The 19762-nt window shown below is 42.4% G+C and overlaps 1 protein-coding gene across 1 annotated transcript in view; it reads right to left on the reverse strand.

The window, feature by feature from the left end:
• Positions 1-2718: 2718 nt before the first annotated feature.
• Positions 2719-19762, reverse strand: part of RNMT (RNA guanine-7 methyltransferase) — a 36172-nt gene continuing 19128 nt past the window's right edge. The window contains exons 7-12 of the mRNA XM_066579507.1: positions 17590-17771; positions 14213-14377; positions 9694-9811; positions 7375-7476; positions 7255-7288; positions 2719-3122 (exon numbers count right to left, since the gene is read on the reverse strand). Of these exons, the coding sequence (XP_066435604.1) occupies positions 3085-3122; positions 7255-7288; positions 7375-7476; positions 9694-9811; positions 14213-14377; positions 17590-17771 (639 nt within the window). The 3' untranslated portion in view covers positions 2719-3084. The remainder of the gene's footprint in view (positions 3123-7254; positions 7289-7374; positions 7477-9693; positions 9812-14212; positions 14378-17589; positions 17772-19762) is intronic.

The raw sequence follows: 19762 nt of genomic DNA on the forward strand, positions 1-19762 counted from the left end.
TTTCTGGCCTTCACTCTGACACACAAAGGTATAGTGAAAGTAAAGATTTTGGCCCAGTGTTCTGCCTAGTTATTTTTCTTAACCTCTCTTAAATGCCAATGAGTCTTTTTGTATACAGTATATAGTATACCATGCCCTGGTCACCAGACCCCCGTCATCTATCATTTCTCACAGAGCGCACAACACGTACTCAGGGTAAGCAGGTTTCTAGTCTGGAGAGTAGTGTGGAGTCACCAAACAATGCCATCAAATCTGGGTTACCCAACAGGGGCAGGAGTGGACCAGGTCAGGATACTAGGTTTAAGCATGATACGAGCCTGTCCCATGTGTCTATCAGTTCGCTCATAAATGGTGATGGATTAGGTATTTGTCAAGCCAACCTGCGAGACAGCCAAAAGATACCCTGGGCTCGATATGGTGTGGCATTTTGTTCCATTTCCACCCATAGTTTGGAAGAGCAATTATGCATAAGGTCCATAATACACTTGCAAATGGCTGCTCCATGCTTTAGAGTAAAATTTGGCAATCCCGTACCGCCTTTCTCTTTGCGTTGTACGAGGGGCCTAGTGTTACTCCAGACGAATTTCATTGTGGCACCGTGAAGGCGCAACAAGTAAGACCTGGGTAGCTTAATGGGGAGGGTTTGGCATATTTAAGAATCTGGGTTAAAAAAAAATAATAATAATTCAATTTTTTAGATCGTTAATCCTGACGAACCAGGAAAGTGGGAGTGGCCATTTCTGACAGTCTACTTCTGATGTTTTAGAGCACTTTTTAATTCAGGTCCATTAAATTGATTTGGATCGACTGGCAGGGAGATCCCCAAATATTTGATGGCATCTGCATGCCAACGCAGTGGGATTATGGATTTTAGTTGAGAAGTTTCATTCTTTTGGAGGGTTATGTTAAGAATTACGGATTTGTATAGATTTACTTTAAAGTTACTAATTCTTCAGAACTTGTCAAATTCTTACAAGGTGGTTGGAAGCGTAACCTCAGGATTTGTTACATTGTGTATGGTTATTTTAGACAACATTCATACATAGTACAAAACATCCTTCAACATTATGAATGCTCACATTCAGATTTTATATAAAGAATGCAGCTCTAAATTTGTCTGAGAATGTTATATATATTCAACATATGTAGGTACACACATACCAACCTATACACGCACACACTATATCTATCTATGCATGTTGAATATATAGGACATTCTCCGCCATGTTTAGAGCTGCATTCACACAATTCATTAAACTTTGGGACTGAAATTCCTCAGCATTCTTTGTTGGCTCAGTGGCTGTACAGAACTTGCTGTGATAAACCAGGCACTGTACAATAATGTAAAGTAACAGACGTGGAAAGTGTCTAACAAGCTTGTCAACTGTTTCCAGTAACACCCAGACTATAATACAGGCTTTACAAAGTTACTCAGCCTCTTAAGGATAATAATTCTAAAACTGCAAAACTTGACATATAATTGGAGGTACATTATAAATGTAACAGCTAAAAAACGTAACGTTTCCAGTTGGCTGTATAACTGAGGTGTCACATGGTCGGCGTTCATTGTTTATTTCTCTATTACTTCCAAGATCCTGTCCTTGTTGTCTGTAATGTTCTAAATCTGTACAACGGGCCCTCACTTACCATAACAACTAGAAAGCTCTCGCTACAAATTGAGCAGGACTCTTGGAGATCTTTAAATTGCTGGGTCTGATTAGCATGCATGTACTGAGGAAAACATTATGCTGGTGAACCTCAGAATGTGTGTATATTATAATACATATAGCTGAATTTAAGTTACCCGCAATCCCAAGCCAACAATCAAGAGTGAATAGAAGCATAAAAATACAAAATCACTATAATGCTGCAAAATGCTCATAACTAGTACTTACGTGTAGCCCAATGCCATAAAAAGCACAAATTGCTTTATTTACCTAAAATTATGTTTTTGTGCTGAAAAATCACTCTAAAGTGCTGGCCACTAAGGGCCTAACTTTGCTGTCCACCTCCTGTTGTCATGTGAAATCTGTCTCTAACAACAAAGACGACAAATCAGGAAACGGATAGCGATGACTCATGCTGCCCATAAAAGTCTATAGACAGGTTAGGGGAGGGGGAAGAAGAAGAGAAACTCACACAGATGTCATTCCTGTAGCTGTAACAGAATAAATCTCTTAGTGTTATCTAAAACCACATCTCCATAATTCTCTAGTGTGGTACATGATTATGTTATTTCTCTGTATGCTAGAGACACTTAAAGGGGTTGTCTGAGATAGCAGTTTTGTCTAAAAACAGCTCCCTTGTGGCCACAACATAAAGGGATCATACTCCTCTGCCAACAGGCTTAGGTCTCCGTACTGACAATGTGTATAGGCTGCAGTCAGCCTGTGGTGTCCTATAAACCTGCTTCTCCAGTAATGATTGCTGGGCTTTATCATTGGCTCCAACATCTTGTCTACGGGAAAGCACCCTGTAAACATTATGTCATCAGGGAGTCCATAAACCGCCACCAGCTCAGAGTACTGAAAATTAGATATACAGCATGCGGGAGAGAAAACTGGTGATAAGTGTAGGAAGCAAGCCATATAATGGCCAGAAATTGCGTTATTCATTATGTTCGCACATGGCAGCTTATTCTAAAAAGTCATCAGAAAAGTCAGGTCTGCTTTAAAGATAAAACTAAACTATCATGTTCTGCAAATAGAACACCAAATGTTTTGAAACTGAAAATAGAAGAGATTTAATGCTTGTTGCACACGTATGGTAAAGTTAAAATATACACTCTGTGCATGCAAGTCCATTTCCGTCATCATCAACGCATACCCTTGGAAGGAAAAAAAAAAACTCAACATCTGTTTAAAACATTTGTACAAAATATCGATGGTCTTTTCATATTTACACCCCATCCTGTCACAGACAAGCATTTGTAACTTGCACGTTGACTTGGAACAGATATGTACGCCAAACTTTACATACATGCACAGGAGCTGTAACAAAACATATATACACAACATTCACAAGCTTCTTTAAAAAAAAAAAAAGAAAAAGAAAAAAAAAGTCCATTTTCAGAAGTGTCTCCATTCAAGTCTGCTTCTCAAAGGCGAATACTAAATATAGACCTGTTGGATAAAAATAGAGCCACGTTAGCAAACACGACACAATTAATAAAAATCCTGCACATGTAAAACAAGACCGAAAGAAAGATCTTTATATCATGTCGCTGTAGATCTTTACTGAAAGAACTAGGGTTTAAGCAAATGTAGATGAAAGTCCCACTGATACTGCAGCTGCAGATCAGATTGTGAGATGCTCACCACAAAGCAAAGTGTCACTTCAGAAAAAATTAAGTGTCCTGAATTAAAGCTAGCAGGCAGCAATTCTGGGATTTAGAACCGTATGGAAGTGCTTCAAGGCATAATTATGCACATTAGCAGGTGGCTTTTCATTCCATCTCTCATCATGCAACCATAAAAATATAGGCTTCAAGCTGGCAGAGAGAAATTTATCATAGGCGGTATGCAGTCCAACTTTGGCCCCTGAGACAGATTAAAATGGAATTTCCATTGAATACGACAACCACCCCAAGAGAAGCACAGAAACTGAGGTGCACAGCGAGAAGTGTACACGAGGCATCGTGTGTGCGCATTATACACAATGCATTCAGAAAGTCTTCATTTTTTTTACATTTTGTTATGTTGTGGTCTTGTGCACATAAAAAAAAAATGAAGTCCCCCCCCTCATTCTGCACTTGATACTCCATAGCAACAAAGTGAAAACAGGACGTTAGTTTTTCATTTTACAAAATGTAATGGTGTACAAAGATTTCTAATATCTGGCATTGACACGAGTATTCAGACTGTTTGGCATGACACTTGAAATTTAGCTCTTAGGGCCTCCCGTTTATCTTGATCATTTCTGAGAGGTTTCTACGCCTTGATTGGAGTCACCTGTGGTAAATCAGTTGATTAGACACCATGTTTAAGGCCACAACTGTCTCGTAGCTCACAATGCATATCAGAATCAAAACTAAGCCATGGAGGAGAAAAGAACTGCATGTAGAGCTTAGAGAGTGGATTGTGTGGAGGCACAGGTCTGGGGAAGACTGCAAAAACATTTCTGCTGCACTGAAAGTTCCCAAGAGCACAGCAGCCGCAACCATTTTTAAATAGAAGTTTGGAACAACCAGGACTTTTTCTAGAGCTGGCTGACCCATCAAAGTAATAAGAGAAGAAGGGCCTTGGTAAGATAAGTGACCAAACACACAAACGTCACTCTGGCTGAGCTCCAAAGGTCCAGTTGGGAGAAACTGCAAGGTAGTCATCCATCACTGCGGCACTCCACCAATATGGGCTTTATGGCAGAATGGCCAGAAAGAAGCTTCTTCTCAGTAAAAGACACATGAAAGCCTACCTGAAGTTTGCCAAAAAAAGCACCTAAGTGACATGGACTATGAGAAACAAGATTCTCTGGTCTAATGAAACCAAGAGTGAACTTTTTGGCCTCAATTCTAAGCGTTCCGTCTGGAGGAAACCAGGTGCTGGTCATCACCTGCCCAATACCTCCCTACAGTGAAGCAGGGGGGTGGCAGCATCATGCGGTACAGGTGTTTTCAACAGTTGGGCAGAAGGCTCACCTTCCAACAAGACAATGACCCTAAGCACACAGACAAGACAACAGGGGTGGCTTAGAAACAAATTTCCTTGAGGGGTCCAGGCAGAGCCCTGACTTGAAGCAAATCGAACATCTCTGGAGAGCCCTGAAAATGCCCCCATCCAACCTGACAGAGTTTGAGATGATCTGCAGAGACGGATGGGAGAAAATCCCCAAATCCAGGCATGCAAACCTTGTAGCATCATACCCAACACGACTGCAGGCTGTAATCAACGCCAACTAAACACAGGGTCTGAATACTTATATCAGAAGCAAAATGTTAGAAATCTTTGTAAATCTTTTAAAATGAAAAACTAACATTCTGTTGTCACTTTATCATCATTATAGGGTATTTAGTGCAGAATGATGTGGGGAAAAGTTGTTTGTTTTTTTTTGTTGTTGTTGTTGTTTTGTTTTTAAAGTTTGCACAAGACTACAACACGAAATGTAAAAAAAGGTGAAAGCAGCGCTGTTCGTTGTTTGCAGTTCACAAGAAAATGCTGACCCCTTAGGTGAAACGGTTTGGTGTGCTTGAGTTTGCCAAGGGTGAATCCATTGTTAAAGAGCAACGAGAACTCTGGCGTCAATTCCAAAAACAGCCACCTTGTCACAAGCAAGTTTACACATAAACATTTGTTGAACTCTGTTGCATGTGCAAACAGAAAAGCACTAGTTGCCCATGTCTCATGAAAATGTGGAGCGTATTAGAGAAGTGGCAGAAATTAAACTTAGTGGCAGGTCAAACTTTGAACCTCCCTCTTTTTAATGATGTGTGGATTGTGAACCTGCCTTTTGTAGTTTGCAATTAAATCTGCTCCTTCTTTCTGAATAACCCTACATAAATGTAGATGGTGTGAAATGCCATAAAGCACTTAACATCCTGCTGCAACAGAGTAAACGTTTAACATACAGGTTGAGCCTAAAAATGCACGCCGGGTTCGAACAACTTTCCTCTAGTGTGAATAGTCAGCTTCACTCCTGGTGGAATATTGACTATAGTCCAATATAAAAGAAAATATATGATGGTTGCATTTATTTATTTTAATTAGTGGGGCTGGTGTTTTTCAGTCACATATGCGCTTTTATTTGGCCTTTCCTCCTACAGAGATGCCTATGGAAAAAAGGCAGAAAAGCCAGAGCAAAAAAAAACAAACAAAACACATTAGAAAAAAAATGGCACTACAATATTGCAGCGTTTGTTGGGCATTTCATATACTTACTATTTACTAGAGATGAGCGAGCACGCTCAGATAATGCAGTTACTCAAGCGAGTATCGCTCTTCTCGAGTAACTGCATTCTCATCCGAGCAGGCTTTGGGGGGGAGGGGGAGGGAGCGAGAGAGATCTCTCTCTCCCTCCCCCCCCCCGCCATCCCCCCAAGCCTGCTCAGATGAGAATGCAGTTACTCAAGAAGAGCAATGCTCGCTCGAGTAACTGCATTATTCGAGCGTGCTCGCTCATCTCTACTATTGACCTATAGCAACCCCCTGGATGCAATGTTTTGGTAAATGATTGCACATGGCTGTTTTTCCACCCGATCTTCGAACTGAAAAATCAGTTGAAAATAGGTCCCATTCATTTGCTTGAGTGTATGCACAAGTCTTTCGTTTTATTTTACGGATAGTTAACGCTAAAAAAAAAATTATTATAGCATGTCCTATTGTAGTGCGATTTTTGGACGAGAATAGCGCATGTCAATGTGCCATGTTCAGCACATCGGACAGCACACAGGCGAGATGTCCGACTGCTGTCTGATGCGTGCTGCACCAGAGAATCTTGGGCGCAACTTTTAAGATGCCCTCATGCAAGTAGCCTTAGGGTACTTGTACATGGGCCGATGGCTGGGCACATAAGCACCTTACAGCCACCCTGGTGACAATGGCTTCTGTGCTTTCCCACAAAAGCAATGATCGGTCACTGAATGAATGGGAGCGGGGAGGAAATCTTTTGCCTGCTTACCTCCATTCACAGTATACATGCACTCGTTCATAGATGAACAGCTATCTGTTTAAATGGGCCAACAGTTGCTCAGTTTTTAGCTTAGCTAAAAACCAAGTGAGCGATTCTCACTCACTTGTGCTTTCGGGTCCCGTGTTTAAACAGGATGACAGTCCACCCCATAATCGCTCGACTAACAGTCCTTGTAAAAGTACCTTAAGAAATATAAACTTTAAAAACGTTTTATGCCAAGGAAAACAGGTAATCATTGTATTATTATATCTCTAGGGATACGGTAATACAATGTAAACACCGAATAATGCCAGAGGCCATGGGAAACTATTGTAGGTCATTTTTAGCCACCATCCAAGTGTATGACTCTACAATCTATAGCAAAAATAATCTGGTCAACTGGCATCTGTCAGTAAGAATCAGGTAATCCGATACCTGACAAATCCTGTTAATGCCATCCTAAATAAAGTCAACTCCGTTCTCACAAAGCAAACTGTTTAAGATGCAGTGAAAGCAGACAGACAAAATAAGAACTCAAACGATGAAAAGGTCAGAACCATCGTGCTACACTTTAAAAGAAGCTGGAGAGCCAAACTGCAATACAGCCAGTGCCTATTTTGAGAAAGCAATCGGATTTGGAGAATCACTTACTTGTAGCTTCCCATTCAGATTTGCTTAAAGTGCCCTTGAAAGAAAACAAAAATCTTGTTAGAGATACAGCAAGGGCGATGACTATTTCTATGGACAAGAGCACGGAGGAGAACGGCTTACCAGCGGCATCCTCTCTTTGCCACTTTCCTTTACATTCCTTGCATGTTCATAATCCTCTTCATTTTTCGAAACTAAAGTGGCGTAAGGAGCTGGAGGATATTGCTGAAATAAAAATGTGACACCACGTAAGAATGCATACAAGTATGGGAAGCGCATGATACATTGGGTGCAATCCGCTACGGACGCTGTGTATTTTGAGTGAAGTTAGACACTTTTCTATTACTTAAACCAATTCTTGGCTTAAGGCTCATTTACACGCAAAAACAATTTTTCAACCGATTGAAAGATTGACAGTTCGAGCTATTATTTTGCATAAACTGCTAGCGGACACTAACTGCCATCTCTCTCTGGCTGAACAATGGATTATATGCTCACGTTATCACTCAAAAGCCATAGGTGCAAAGAGTATTGCTCAAAATTCGTTCAGTGTAAATGGGGCTTCATTCTAGACCAGGGCTGCACAGCTTGTGGCTCAGAAGCCAAATGCCTCTGACGGTGTCATGCTGGCCAGTAGCTAGTTTCTATATAAGAAAGGAATGGCACACAGTGTGGAGCTAGGAGTGGGAAAGTACTAGTGGTGCACTTTGTAGCCATCCCTAGGGCCCCTATATTTTAGAAGAATGGGGGGCAGCAGCCATGTGGTGCTGGACCAGAGGCAATGTGAGAGGGTGGATAATGGCTGTTTTTTTCTTTATGCCTTACAAGCACAAGTTGTTGGTTTTTTTCCCTTCAGAAAACCCTTTTAAATTTGTGCCTAAAAACTGATGCATTCCAATAATAAATTTGATGCAAATTACCAATTCACTCAGCTTTGCCCACTTTTAAGCAGAAAATAAAAGGAAAGTGTGTTGTACAGTAAATCTTTCTGGTGCAAACCATTAATAAACTTCAAAAAATATAATAACCACCTTTATTTGCATAGCGCCAACTTATTCCGTAGCGCTTGAGCATCTTACTCTAAAAATCACATTTGTATTAATGCCACAATAAAATTGGACCTTTCATAATCACCAATACTTGTGGGGGCCATCTAATTTACTTAGTAGTTGTTAGTGGATTCTATATATTTTTTATAAATGGCGGAATGTGTTTTTATTGCTCTAATTGTTTTCACACTCTGATATACCAGTGGTTATCTTATGTCTATGATGCTATTCCTGTCATTCCCAATATTGTGCGATTACCTAGATTTTATTGCAGCCTCACAGCGTGGCCTGCATGCAGGTGGGTCAGCTGGTCAGCGTTCTACCCCCGCCTGCTTTCATTCACTGTAAGCAGGCAGTTGTTCAGAACTGAACAGCTGCTGTTTATACTGAACGGCTAGTCGTTCAGGCTTCTGCATGCAAAAACTGAGCAACTATCGCTCAGTCGTTCAGTCTCTGCATGCATTTACATGGGACGACTATCGTTCAAAACCCTGCAGGAGCGCAGGTAGTTGAACAACTCTGAACGATAATTGGCCTGAGTAAATGGGCCATAACAGATATGGCCAGAGGAGGGAGAAGATTCTGTACATTTTTTGGCAGGAGATTGACCAAAACCAGTTTTCTACAAGCCTTTTAAATTAGTTGACTACAATTACAACCCTAAGTGCCCAGTCAAAGGGGTTTTCTCCACAGTAGACATTTATCACTTATATACAGGACGTGACAAAGGCCTATTTACCGAAACTCTCACCAATCGTTAGAATAGGGGTCCGAAGCTAACTATTCCTCCTCACTGCGGCCATGCATGCACTGTGCTGCTTCATTCAATGTCGGCTACCAGAAACAGCCAAGTGACACTGAATAACTGAAATGTCAATTGCGGCATAACCTCAGTAAAAAGTAGGAAGAATGGCTCTGAAGCACAAACTTCTGCTCTAATAAATTACATACCATGCACACTAAGAGGAACATGAATGAGACCCCAAGATTAATTACTTATGGAGAAAGGCATCAGTTTGTTTTTTTTTGAACAGTTTGCACCTGGAAGATACAATCTTACTCCGAAAACGATGCAATGTGTGTATCTGGATAAGCACGCATCTGTAGGCAGATTTAATTCCAATTAGGTTACAGCTTCCGACTTTCCACTCCTTCACGCCTTTATAACTCATTGTCTGCATCAGCACACATACAGATTACAGCTAACCTCTGCTTTTCTTGACAAGCAAAAAACTGGAAATTAACGAGAAATGATTTTCTTCTCCATTGAAGGTTCCTGCAGTTTTCATTTGAATGCATCCCTTCGTTTTTTTGAATTTACCTTACTAATCTAATGACACACACAATATGCTGCGTAAAAATATTCTCCGCCATCAAACACTGAACAAATTACCTCCAAGGCCAACATTTTCCGCAGCAACGTTTTCTGTTCATCATTTTTAACCTTCTCTTCAAAAAATTCCTGAAAGGTCCTCTTGTAAATTAGTTTCATCTTATATTTTTTGGCCATTCTGCAAAATAAATAGATGTGTTATTTTCTCCCACGCTCAAACTTCAAATCCATCACGTGTATTCTCATTTTCCTTCCTTAAAAAGAACAAGCATTTCAAACAAACACAGTGACACCTTATGGACATTTGCAAAAATGCAGTCTCATTTTTAGCCGTTCTGACAAACTGTCACTAAGCCGCAATATTCATGGTGAGGTATGAAAAGACCTGGCGTTATATATATTTTATTTACATACATTTAAACATCTGAGGCCAACTATGTGTGACTTTGTTAGGTACCCAATGTCTTGTAAGATACTATACTTATCCTATTTCTAGGTTACTTAGTTTTCATAGTAATGGACCTCTTCAGTGGTCACTATTGATGCCGGAGTGAACAAAGTAGAGTTCTCATAGTAGAAATATTAAAGGACTCTCTAAGTTTGCTGATGACGCAATGTTGTTCTTCAGTACACAGTCACAAGCAGAAGATGATGGACTCTTTCATATGCTGACAGGACAAGTGAATTCCATGGTAAATCTAATTGGTTTTGTTGGGCCGGCTGCACACGAACAGGCTGGATTCTGCATGCGGCCGCCCACAGCTGAATCCTACTCTGTGCCCAGCCGGCTTCCGCACGTGCCTGCTTCTGGTCTTCTATGCCTCTACTGCAGATGGTCTGCATTGTGCGCTTTCGGACATGCGCAGTACGTTTTGTTTTTTTTTTTAAATCCCTGCTTTTCCTATGCCGTCACTGGACGGTGACGCAGGTACCCGCGACCTTTCCGCAAAGCCAATCATGGAACGGCCGTGGGTCGGACTGCTTCTACTAACTTCAATGGAAGTCGTCCGTGCTGAATTCGCACAAAAATGTAACATGCTGCGATTTTTCCTCCATGAACAGAAATTATAATTGATTTCTGCTTGTGTGCAGGAAGAGGCAATTTTCCATAGCATGTTACCAACAGTATTTGCTGCGGATTCGCGGTGCATCGAACACCCGCCGCGGATTAAATAATGCAAATCCGTTTGTGTGCAGCCATTCCAAAGATACTCAACTCTCCCTACATCTATGCAGACTGACAAAATCCAAGAGCCACCCAGCAAACCCAGACAGAGCCAACAAACAGGAGTGAAATGCAGACTCTGCCATTCATCTTCATGAGAGACGCGCACGCAGAGTCAAGCTGCTGGCGAGTGCCAAATTTGCAGGGACAGGGCACTGGAACAGGACACCTAGTGATTATGAAGGCAAGGTGGCACAGAGAAGCTCCAACTACTCTGACCTGCCAGCATAGGTCCCCACGCTCACAGCCTTTGCCAGGGGCTCCCTTCTCCATTGAAGGGAGATGAGACAACGTGGGTTGCCTACAGGACTTCATCTTCAGCTAGCCTGGTGTGGTTTACACATGGAAACCACTTTGGGCAGCCACATATGGATTTGCCCCACTGACTAGGGCTAAAGCAGTGTGTGCATCCACATGAAAATCAAAAGCACAACTCTGAGGCTCACCCTGGGAATTCTGCCACATATTAAACCGTGAGATCTACGTCAGGAAAATGTGACAGTTCATAAACCCATATGAACATGCCCTTACAGTATCCTCCACCTGCATGCACTTCCTATCTTTGCACATACAGGACCTGGTTGGTCGAATGGATCATGCAGCGTTATGTACACTACCCCATTTAGGAAGACAGCTGGACCAAATGTTCAGAGCAAGCTCTATTACCTCTTGTATCCGCTGGTCCCAAGCCCAGATAAATAGGGAGAGGTGGAGAAAGCACACTGCCGGGTCGGATTCTGACTTTGAAATCTCGCAGCGGAATCAGACCCTGTGCCTCATCATTGACCCCCGCTTACCTGTCTTGAATTCAGAGTCACGCCAGTGATGACATGGATCCGCTGCGACTTGCCACAGGACGGACGGCTTCCATTGACTGCTATGGAAGCTGTCCGTGCGAGGCTCACAATAGAATACGACATGCTGCGATTTCCCCCCGCAAGCCGAAAATCGCAGTTGGTCTCCGCTTGTGGACATGGAAAAACATTTTCCATAGCTGTCCTATGGGGAGTATTTGCTGCGGGATCCGGAGGCGAACGCCCGCTCCGAATCACACAGTGAAAATACGGCCTTGGGCATTGGGCCATATAAAGATGATTCTTGCTATTGTATACCGGTCAGAGGGAGGTCAAAAGGACATGGTTTTGGCCTCTATGGACAGCGATTACATTAGGGGCTTTCCCGACATACGCAATAAGTGTAAACAAAAAAAAGTGATGTGAATGGAAACGCAGCTAGCTTTGTTTAACGTAAGAATTTTTTGGTTCAATTGTAGGGGACATTTGTGTGTTTCTGAAGTACGGCCACATTAGTTGTCAATTTTGATTACGCTTTCAATAACTTTGCCACTGCTAGAACATGCTGATAAAAGGAGAGGCTGTTGTCACCTTTTCAAATGGCCCCTCAGTAAAGGCCCTTTTACATGCAAAGATAATCTTTCAAGCAACTAAAAGATTGAAAGATTTTGCGCTCTATTTCCATAAAGTGTTAATGGCCATTAACATGTTATCATCTTCATTTACATGTGAAAGGACCTCTAAGAGTTGTTTGCAGAGCCCAGTGTATGTTTAAACACACATCCAGCTGTGTAAACAGCTGCAGACATATCCAATGGTTCTCCTTGCGGCTGCAGGCAGATTGCATTGCTCTCCTTGCGGCTAGTATAAACATACCGCGGGGAGAACAGCTGGCAGGCTTTTCAAAGATGAGCAAAATACATTCAAATGGAATGTATTTGCTCAGTCTTTCAGCATCTCAACGGCGGATTTTAAGTAAACTAAAATCCATCGTTCAAACGAAAACTGCACGATGCCTGCGTTTACATGTAACGATTATCACTCATTTTCGGCCATTTGGATGAACTTTGAGCGATAATCATTTCAGGTAAAAGGGCCTTCACATACTCCATTTATTAGAGTTTGTCAGTTTCCTGGGAAACAAATTCAACGGATAACAAAAATATGGCTGTACTACTGCTAATCACTTATATTAAAAGCAAATAAAAAGACCCCCACAGACTCATCTATGATTGGTTCAAAAAGTTGTAGCAATAAATCCAGCTCTGCTATATTTTACAGTTGTGCTAAAAATAGTATTTTTAGTAGCTTTATTTGTTAATCACACTTTGACTAAGAACCGTATGCAGTATAATTAGGGATTATATGCTGATAATGTACAAATATGAGGTACTTAAAATGGTTGATCAATTCTGAACTATTGATAACCTATCCTCAGGATAGGTCATCACTACTTGATCAGAGGAGGACCACTACTCAGGCCTCCTGGTGATCAATCGTTTGGGGGTGACTGTCCGTGTGCACAGAGCCGTGGTGGAGGTTGCTATTGTTAAATTCAATGGCAACAGTGTCTGCAATACAAACCTGGGCCACTGCCAAATGTATGTAGCTGTCATCTTCCAGCTCCATATACACTGAAAGCCACTCGCAAATAGCTGATCGCTGGAGACCCCAACCAGTAGACCCCCGCCAATAGACTACTGATGACTTATCCTTAGGATAAGTCATCAATAATTCAAAAGTGGACAACCCCTTTAAAGGCCCTTTTACACGCAAAGATAATCTTTCAAATGACTGAAAGATTTAAGGCCCATTTAGACGGGACTAGGGTTGGGCAAATGATGCCCGACACATACTTACTCTCATGCTGCTGCAGGGAGCTAGTATCTCTGGCTCACAGCGGGGTGGCTGCAGGAGATTTCTATGGAGGAGATGCGCTATGTTATGTCAATGGAGAGGGGCAGGGAGGACGAGGAGAGAAATCTCCTGCAGCCTCCCCGTCCCCCTGCTGGCAGCTCTGTGAGCAAGCCAGCGATACTAGCTCCCATGCAACGGCATGGGAGCAAGGACACACAGGGACGAGTGTCAGGCATCATTTGCCCAACATTCGTCCCGAGTAAATGGGCCTTTAGAGATCTATTTGCATAAAGTGTTAATGGCCATTACACTTTATCTTCTTCATTTGCATGTAAAAGGAACTCCAGGGGTTGTTTGCTGAGTCAGGCGTGTTTGCTGTCAGATTGCATTGTTCTCCTCGGGGCTAGTGTAAACATGTTGCAGGGAAAACATCCTGCAGTCTATGGAAAGATGAGCGAAATGCATTGAAATTTAGTTTTTCAGCTGCAGAACAATGGATTTTAAGTAAACCAAAATCCATTGTTCAAACAAAAAGTGCACGATGCCCGCATTTACACGTAATGATTATCACTCACTTTCGGCCATTTGAATAGATTTTGAGCGATAATTGTTGCGTGTAAAAGGGCCTTAAGGCTTCCCATGTAATACTACTGCACAATAAATACAATTTAAACAAAATAATATGAATAAATAATACACTTACTCTACAAGCACTGGAAAGTACACCAGAAACTCAGGGACATTAACCACACCTTCCAACCTAAAATCATATTTGCATCCAAACAGTGGATAATTTCCTTTTTCTTCAAAGGTCACACTATATACATCGTTCCCAAATGAATTTGTATTAGAATTTTCAAGGCGTTTCCTGTAAAGAAGGAAAACACAAAAATAAGCATTTTTGCAACCACAGGATTTGCAAACAAAAATCTCTAGTCTAAAGGCCCCCTGCACACAGCTGAGCCACCCACGAGTACCTGCTGTCTTCTCTTCTCATCTGTACTGCGTATGGTCCGCACGGCTCGCCGTCAGACATGCGCAGTACAGATTTTTTTATTTAATACCTGGTTTTCCCATGTCATCCGCGTCATTGACTTCAATGGAAGTCGTCCGTGCGGGATCTGTGGACAAATAGAGCATGGTGCGATTTTTGCTCTGCTTGTGGGAACAGCAATTGGTTTCCACAAGCGAGCAGGAAGAATCGATTTCCCATAGCATGCTATGCGCGCTATTTGCTGCAGATCAGCAGTGCGGACGCCCGCCGCGGATTTCGCAGCAAATATCCATCCATTGGCAGGAGCCCTAAGAGACCATTCATATAGGCAAGTTTTAGCTGCAAATTCTCTCAGAGTTTGTAACAGAGCAAACTCAGACAGAACTCGGACCCATTTAAATCAATTGTCTATTCAGACAAGTGATTTCTTTCATGGTCTGTAAACAAAATCCAAAAAGATTTGCAACATGACCTATCCTGGTCCGACCCTTGGACAAGAGTAGGACATGCAAATATACAGTTTCTTGCATATTGGACAGCACTCAGCCGTGTGAATGTGACGTGGACCTTATACAGCATGAAAAAATATAACAGCATTTCAATATACACAAAGGCCGTAATTAAAAAGAAAGAAGACAACAGTTTATGTCCCAGAACAGCAAAGGGCTCTCCCACCATGTTGCATACAACAAGCCCGATCCTTCTCATTCTGTGTTCCCCCTTCCACTTTTGATAACCTGACATACCCATCTGTGCGCTAATCTAGATTTGGGATCCAATCAAAGTTCAGATTTTATACAACGACCAGAAATTTGCTCTTTGCCAGTATTTTGTCAGTACTTGCCCTGAACGTGTGGTTTGACTGAGGACCCGACAGCTCTCCTGATGTGTGCTTTAATATCTATATCCTCAGAATACAACTATTCAAAAGCATCTTTTCTTTGAAGTCTACGTGGTGCCACCTAGAAACGTATGAATAAACTGCCATCTGGAAATTACCAGTTTGGGGAAAGTGGCGGCCATAAACAGTCTCAACTGTCTTGGTCATTGGCTGCAGCAGTCTGTGATGTCCCGTAAAAAAATGGGCTACCTGTAAATGGGACGTCAGCGAAATAGCCATATGGCAAAGGAATTGTGTTTACAGAAAAAGATGATCTCAGGCAATCCTTTTAATGTATTACTATCAACAAGCACATAATTCCAAGGCCGCATTAGTGCTTAAATGTAAGGAACACGCCTGTAATTACCCCCCTAACTAGGGCTGCTCTGTTAACCCTTAAAGGGGTTCTGTCAGCAAAATAAAAAAATTATACTCATCTGCATCCTGCCCTGCATCCATGTACAGTCTAACCTGTGGAAAGAAAAGAGTTAAAAAAAAAAAAAACAAAGTCACCTAATCCCGTTGTATTTCTTCCCACCGTTGTTTATCTTTTGAGTGAGGGGTCATCTCCCAGCGGCATCTGCGCGCTGACGCCAACCTGGCGGCGTCTAACCTCTGACGTCCTCAGAGAGTTGACAGCGAGTGCGCAAGCGCGCCGGGAAGGGGGACGCATGTGCACTTACCGTCGACTCTCCGAGGACTTCAGAGGTTAGACGCGGCCAGACCAATCAGTGGGCGACGCATCACTTGTGATGAGTCAACCACTGACCCGGGCGGCAGTACAGATAGTCCCCTACTTGCGAACGTTCGAGTTACGAACTTCGCAAGATACGAACAATCTATCCTGCACAGTATGATCTAATGCTATGGCAGCATTACATCATTCTGTGGAGGGACCGGACAGGCTTCTATGAAGCCTGTCCGGTCAGATCGCGGGACACTTTGCGGTTGCTGGGCAGCCAGGGGCCTTCTGATAGGCACTCTACATAGGCAGCCCTGTGGCCTTTCAGAAGCCCCCCAGCTGCCTAGCAATTGCATCTGATCGCGGGACACTGTACGGGACACCTGAATGTCGGGTGCAGGGTGCTTCTTACAGCGATGAACGGCGCGGTTCGGTGGATCTGCTGCCGCCGGGTGTCGCTGTAAGAACAGCCTGCACCCGACGTTATATGGAGCAGGATCCACCTGCGATCCCGCTCCATACAAGCATTTGTTCGGACAAACGAACAAATGTACTTGCGAATAGGCTCCTGGAACGGAACCTGTTCGCAAGTAGGGGACTATCTATACTTGCCGTTCAGCAGTGGTAGAAGTAGTGGCGGAAGCTCGCACTTTGACAGCTTCTGCACTGTGATAGAAAGGCTTCCGGAGGGACATCAGGAGAGCAGCAGGTTTGTGGTGAACGGCCCGGTAAGGCACAGGCGAAAATATATATATATTTTTTTTTTTTGCTGACAGAACCTCTTTAAGCATACCTAACTTTTTAAAATAAGCCACTGTGTGTGTATGTATGCACTAGGAAAAACATTTTCTGGCAATTATATGACTTGTATCCTGTATTTGTTCCCCACTGCAGGGTGTGTATCTGTTAATGTTCTCAAGAGTAGTAGGAGGAGCCTGCTGCTGTGCTGTGTACTATAGACTGCACATAGAGAGCTGCACATCCTGCTCTCTAAATGCCTGTAGCACACATCTTCATGTTGTAGTAGAGTGTACGAGTGCGAGCACTGGAGCAATTTTCGTTCCATTCCACCCCACTTAACTTTTGAAAAGTTTTTCAATACATTAGTACATTAAATGGGCTATTAAAAAATACAACTTGTTGCACAAAAGAAAGCTTTAACACGGGTATGTCAACCAAAAAAGAAGATTACAGATCTTTGAAGGGGAAAGGGTGAGACGGAAGATGAACAATGAAAAAAAAAAAAACACTAAAAATGGCTGCAACAGGAAAGAGTTAACAATAAAACTAACAGAGCAGTTTATTATTAATGATCTTACTAATGTAACAAAATCCATCATCTCATCTTCTCATGTTCTAGACTTGCCAAGTGTTGATAACCCAAATTTACAATTTTCTATCAACACTCCTTGCCAGAGCTGTCACGGGAGGATCCGTGTTTGCCAGTATTTGGCAGGCTAATGAAACAGACAGCTCATTTTCTCAGCAGTTTGAGGAGCAATAAAAAGGATCAAGAACACTTACACCACCTCAAAGCCATCTAGAGTTGTGCCGATGAAATAGCCTCCAGGGCAAAGTTGTTCACAAGCATTTCTCAGCATCATGTCAGCCTGCTCATATGTCTCAAATGAGTAATGATAAACAAATTGACAGCTGCAAATGTCAAAAGTGGTGTCTGGATTCTTCAGCTTCGCAGATAAAAGCTCCTAGAATAAATAAAATGGAATTTAAAGAGATGTCACATTGCGCTAAAGATTTTGTACATTTAAAGGCTTCTATTTCAATCCAAAATTTGACTTTTTTTTAAAGCACAAAAGCCAAGTAAATGCAATAAATCATCATTTAGTTTGGGAGGACCTCGTGTATAACCTTGGCTGCATGCTACGGTCAGAGGAAGACGTAAGAACTAAAAGCAACAAACAATGAGGCCCAAGTAAGCTATGATTCACACACAGGCAATTACAGCCAAGACGGTCTCTGTTGGAATGGTGTCAAATCATCCATATTTCATAGCACTAAATACATAGGATACACCAATCAACACAGCACATCCCGACGTTTTCCCAGGACAACTCCTGCTATGCACTCGCTACAATACAACTGCAGAAACGGATATTCCTTCCCAGCAATTACTTAATCTTGTTATTCGCATAGAACCAACTTATTCCACAGCGCTTTCAGGTTATTTATTACGCCCGACCAAGCTGGGTACTCAATTTACAGACATTGGAAGGATGGAAGGGTCAGTCAATCTTGAGCCGGCTACCTGAACCATGCGGTGATTGAACCTCTGTCATGGGCGCTTAGGACTGCATTTCTGCTTCCTTAACACACTGCACCACACAAGGCTCACTTCAATAAGAGCCCTCATATAAAGATAATGTCACCTAAAGCTTGAAAAGGACTGGCTGAGTAAGGCCGCATGCACACGCCAGGTCCAGATTCCGGCAGCGGAATCCGGCCCTAACCGTAGCCGGTGACCCCCGATACCTGTCTTGTTCTTTTGAAATCTGTACTGCAGATGGTCTGGCCGTCACGCCGATGCACATTAAAAGGATGGGGTGGGCTGTCAGTTTTTAAAGTTACATTATTAATAGAACCTATTGATTATTATTACTTTTCAACCTGTCACTTGTAAACACAGAAATTGGCAAGTCAGTAATTGCACATCCATCCTTGTATCAGTAGTGTGTCACATTGTCAAACACAATATAGCAAACCTAGAGACTTCTTTTACAGCAATGTTTACACTGGGATGGTTGTGTGAATAGGAAATTGTGGATTTACTTGTGATTCTTAAAAGATTTTTTGCGAGTCCCACAGCTCATAAATATTCCAGACTGCTTCCCCCAGCCCAATATGAGCACCGCTACTACTTCTATGTAAGTTTTATACGTTTCTCAGGTAGAGAGCAGACAGTGCTAAAATCAGCTTCCCTCAGCAGCATAGAGGCTTCCCTTTAATGTTAGCTGGGTGTCACTGGTCAGACAAAAAAAGAAATAAAACGTTCTAAGGACGACGACAGTAGTGACCATCCATTGGAAAGGAATGAACATCTGAATTGTATCAAAGGGTATAAAGATCCATATGTTCAGATATACAAGAAGCGTTTGTTAATGATTTCCCCCGATCCCCTGCTATTTATCGCAGGATGCTGAAACTGTGTGTAATGATATAAGGCTCTATAGGTTACGCTCCAATTTGTAACTCTGAACCGATAACGGTCTTTCTTTTACAGGTGCTGAAGTGGTGCGAGGCCCGATAATGGACCCAGGGAAATTCAGAGCAGTCATCAAGTTCCTTTACTTGAAAGGCCGCACAGCAAGGGGGACGGTCGATGAGATGAAAGAGGTTTATGGGGAGGATTCCCCATCAGAGGATGTAGTCAAGAACTGGCATCGTCAATTCAAATGTGGTCGGACTTCAGTGATACAGCTCCAATTCCAGGGCAATCCCACTCAGCCATCGATGAACATACCATCCAGCAAGTGGAGGCTGCTATTTAGGAAGGTGGTCGCGTAAGCATTTGCAATCTAGCCCAGAATGTCAAGATTAGTGCAGGGTTCGTGGAAAAAAAATCATCCAAGATCATCTTCATTTGCATAAGGTATCCGCTCGCTGAGTTTCCTGGCAGCTTACACCTATCCAGAAGCAGGAACTAGTTGAATGCTCCCAGGCTCTTTTGATGATTTGCCAT

This window comes from Eleutherodactylus coqui, chromosome 9, assembly GCF_035609145.1.
Source record: "Eleutherodactylus coqui strain aEleCoq1 chromosome 9, aEleCoq1.hap1, whole genome shotgun sequence".
Lineage (NCBI taxonomy): Eukaryota > Metazoa > Chordata > Amphibia > Anura > Eleutherodactylidae > Eleutherodactylus > Eleutherodactylus coqui.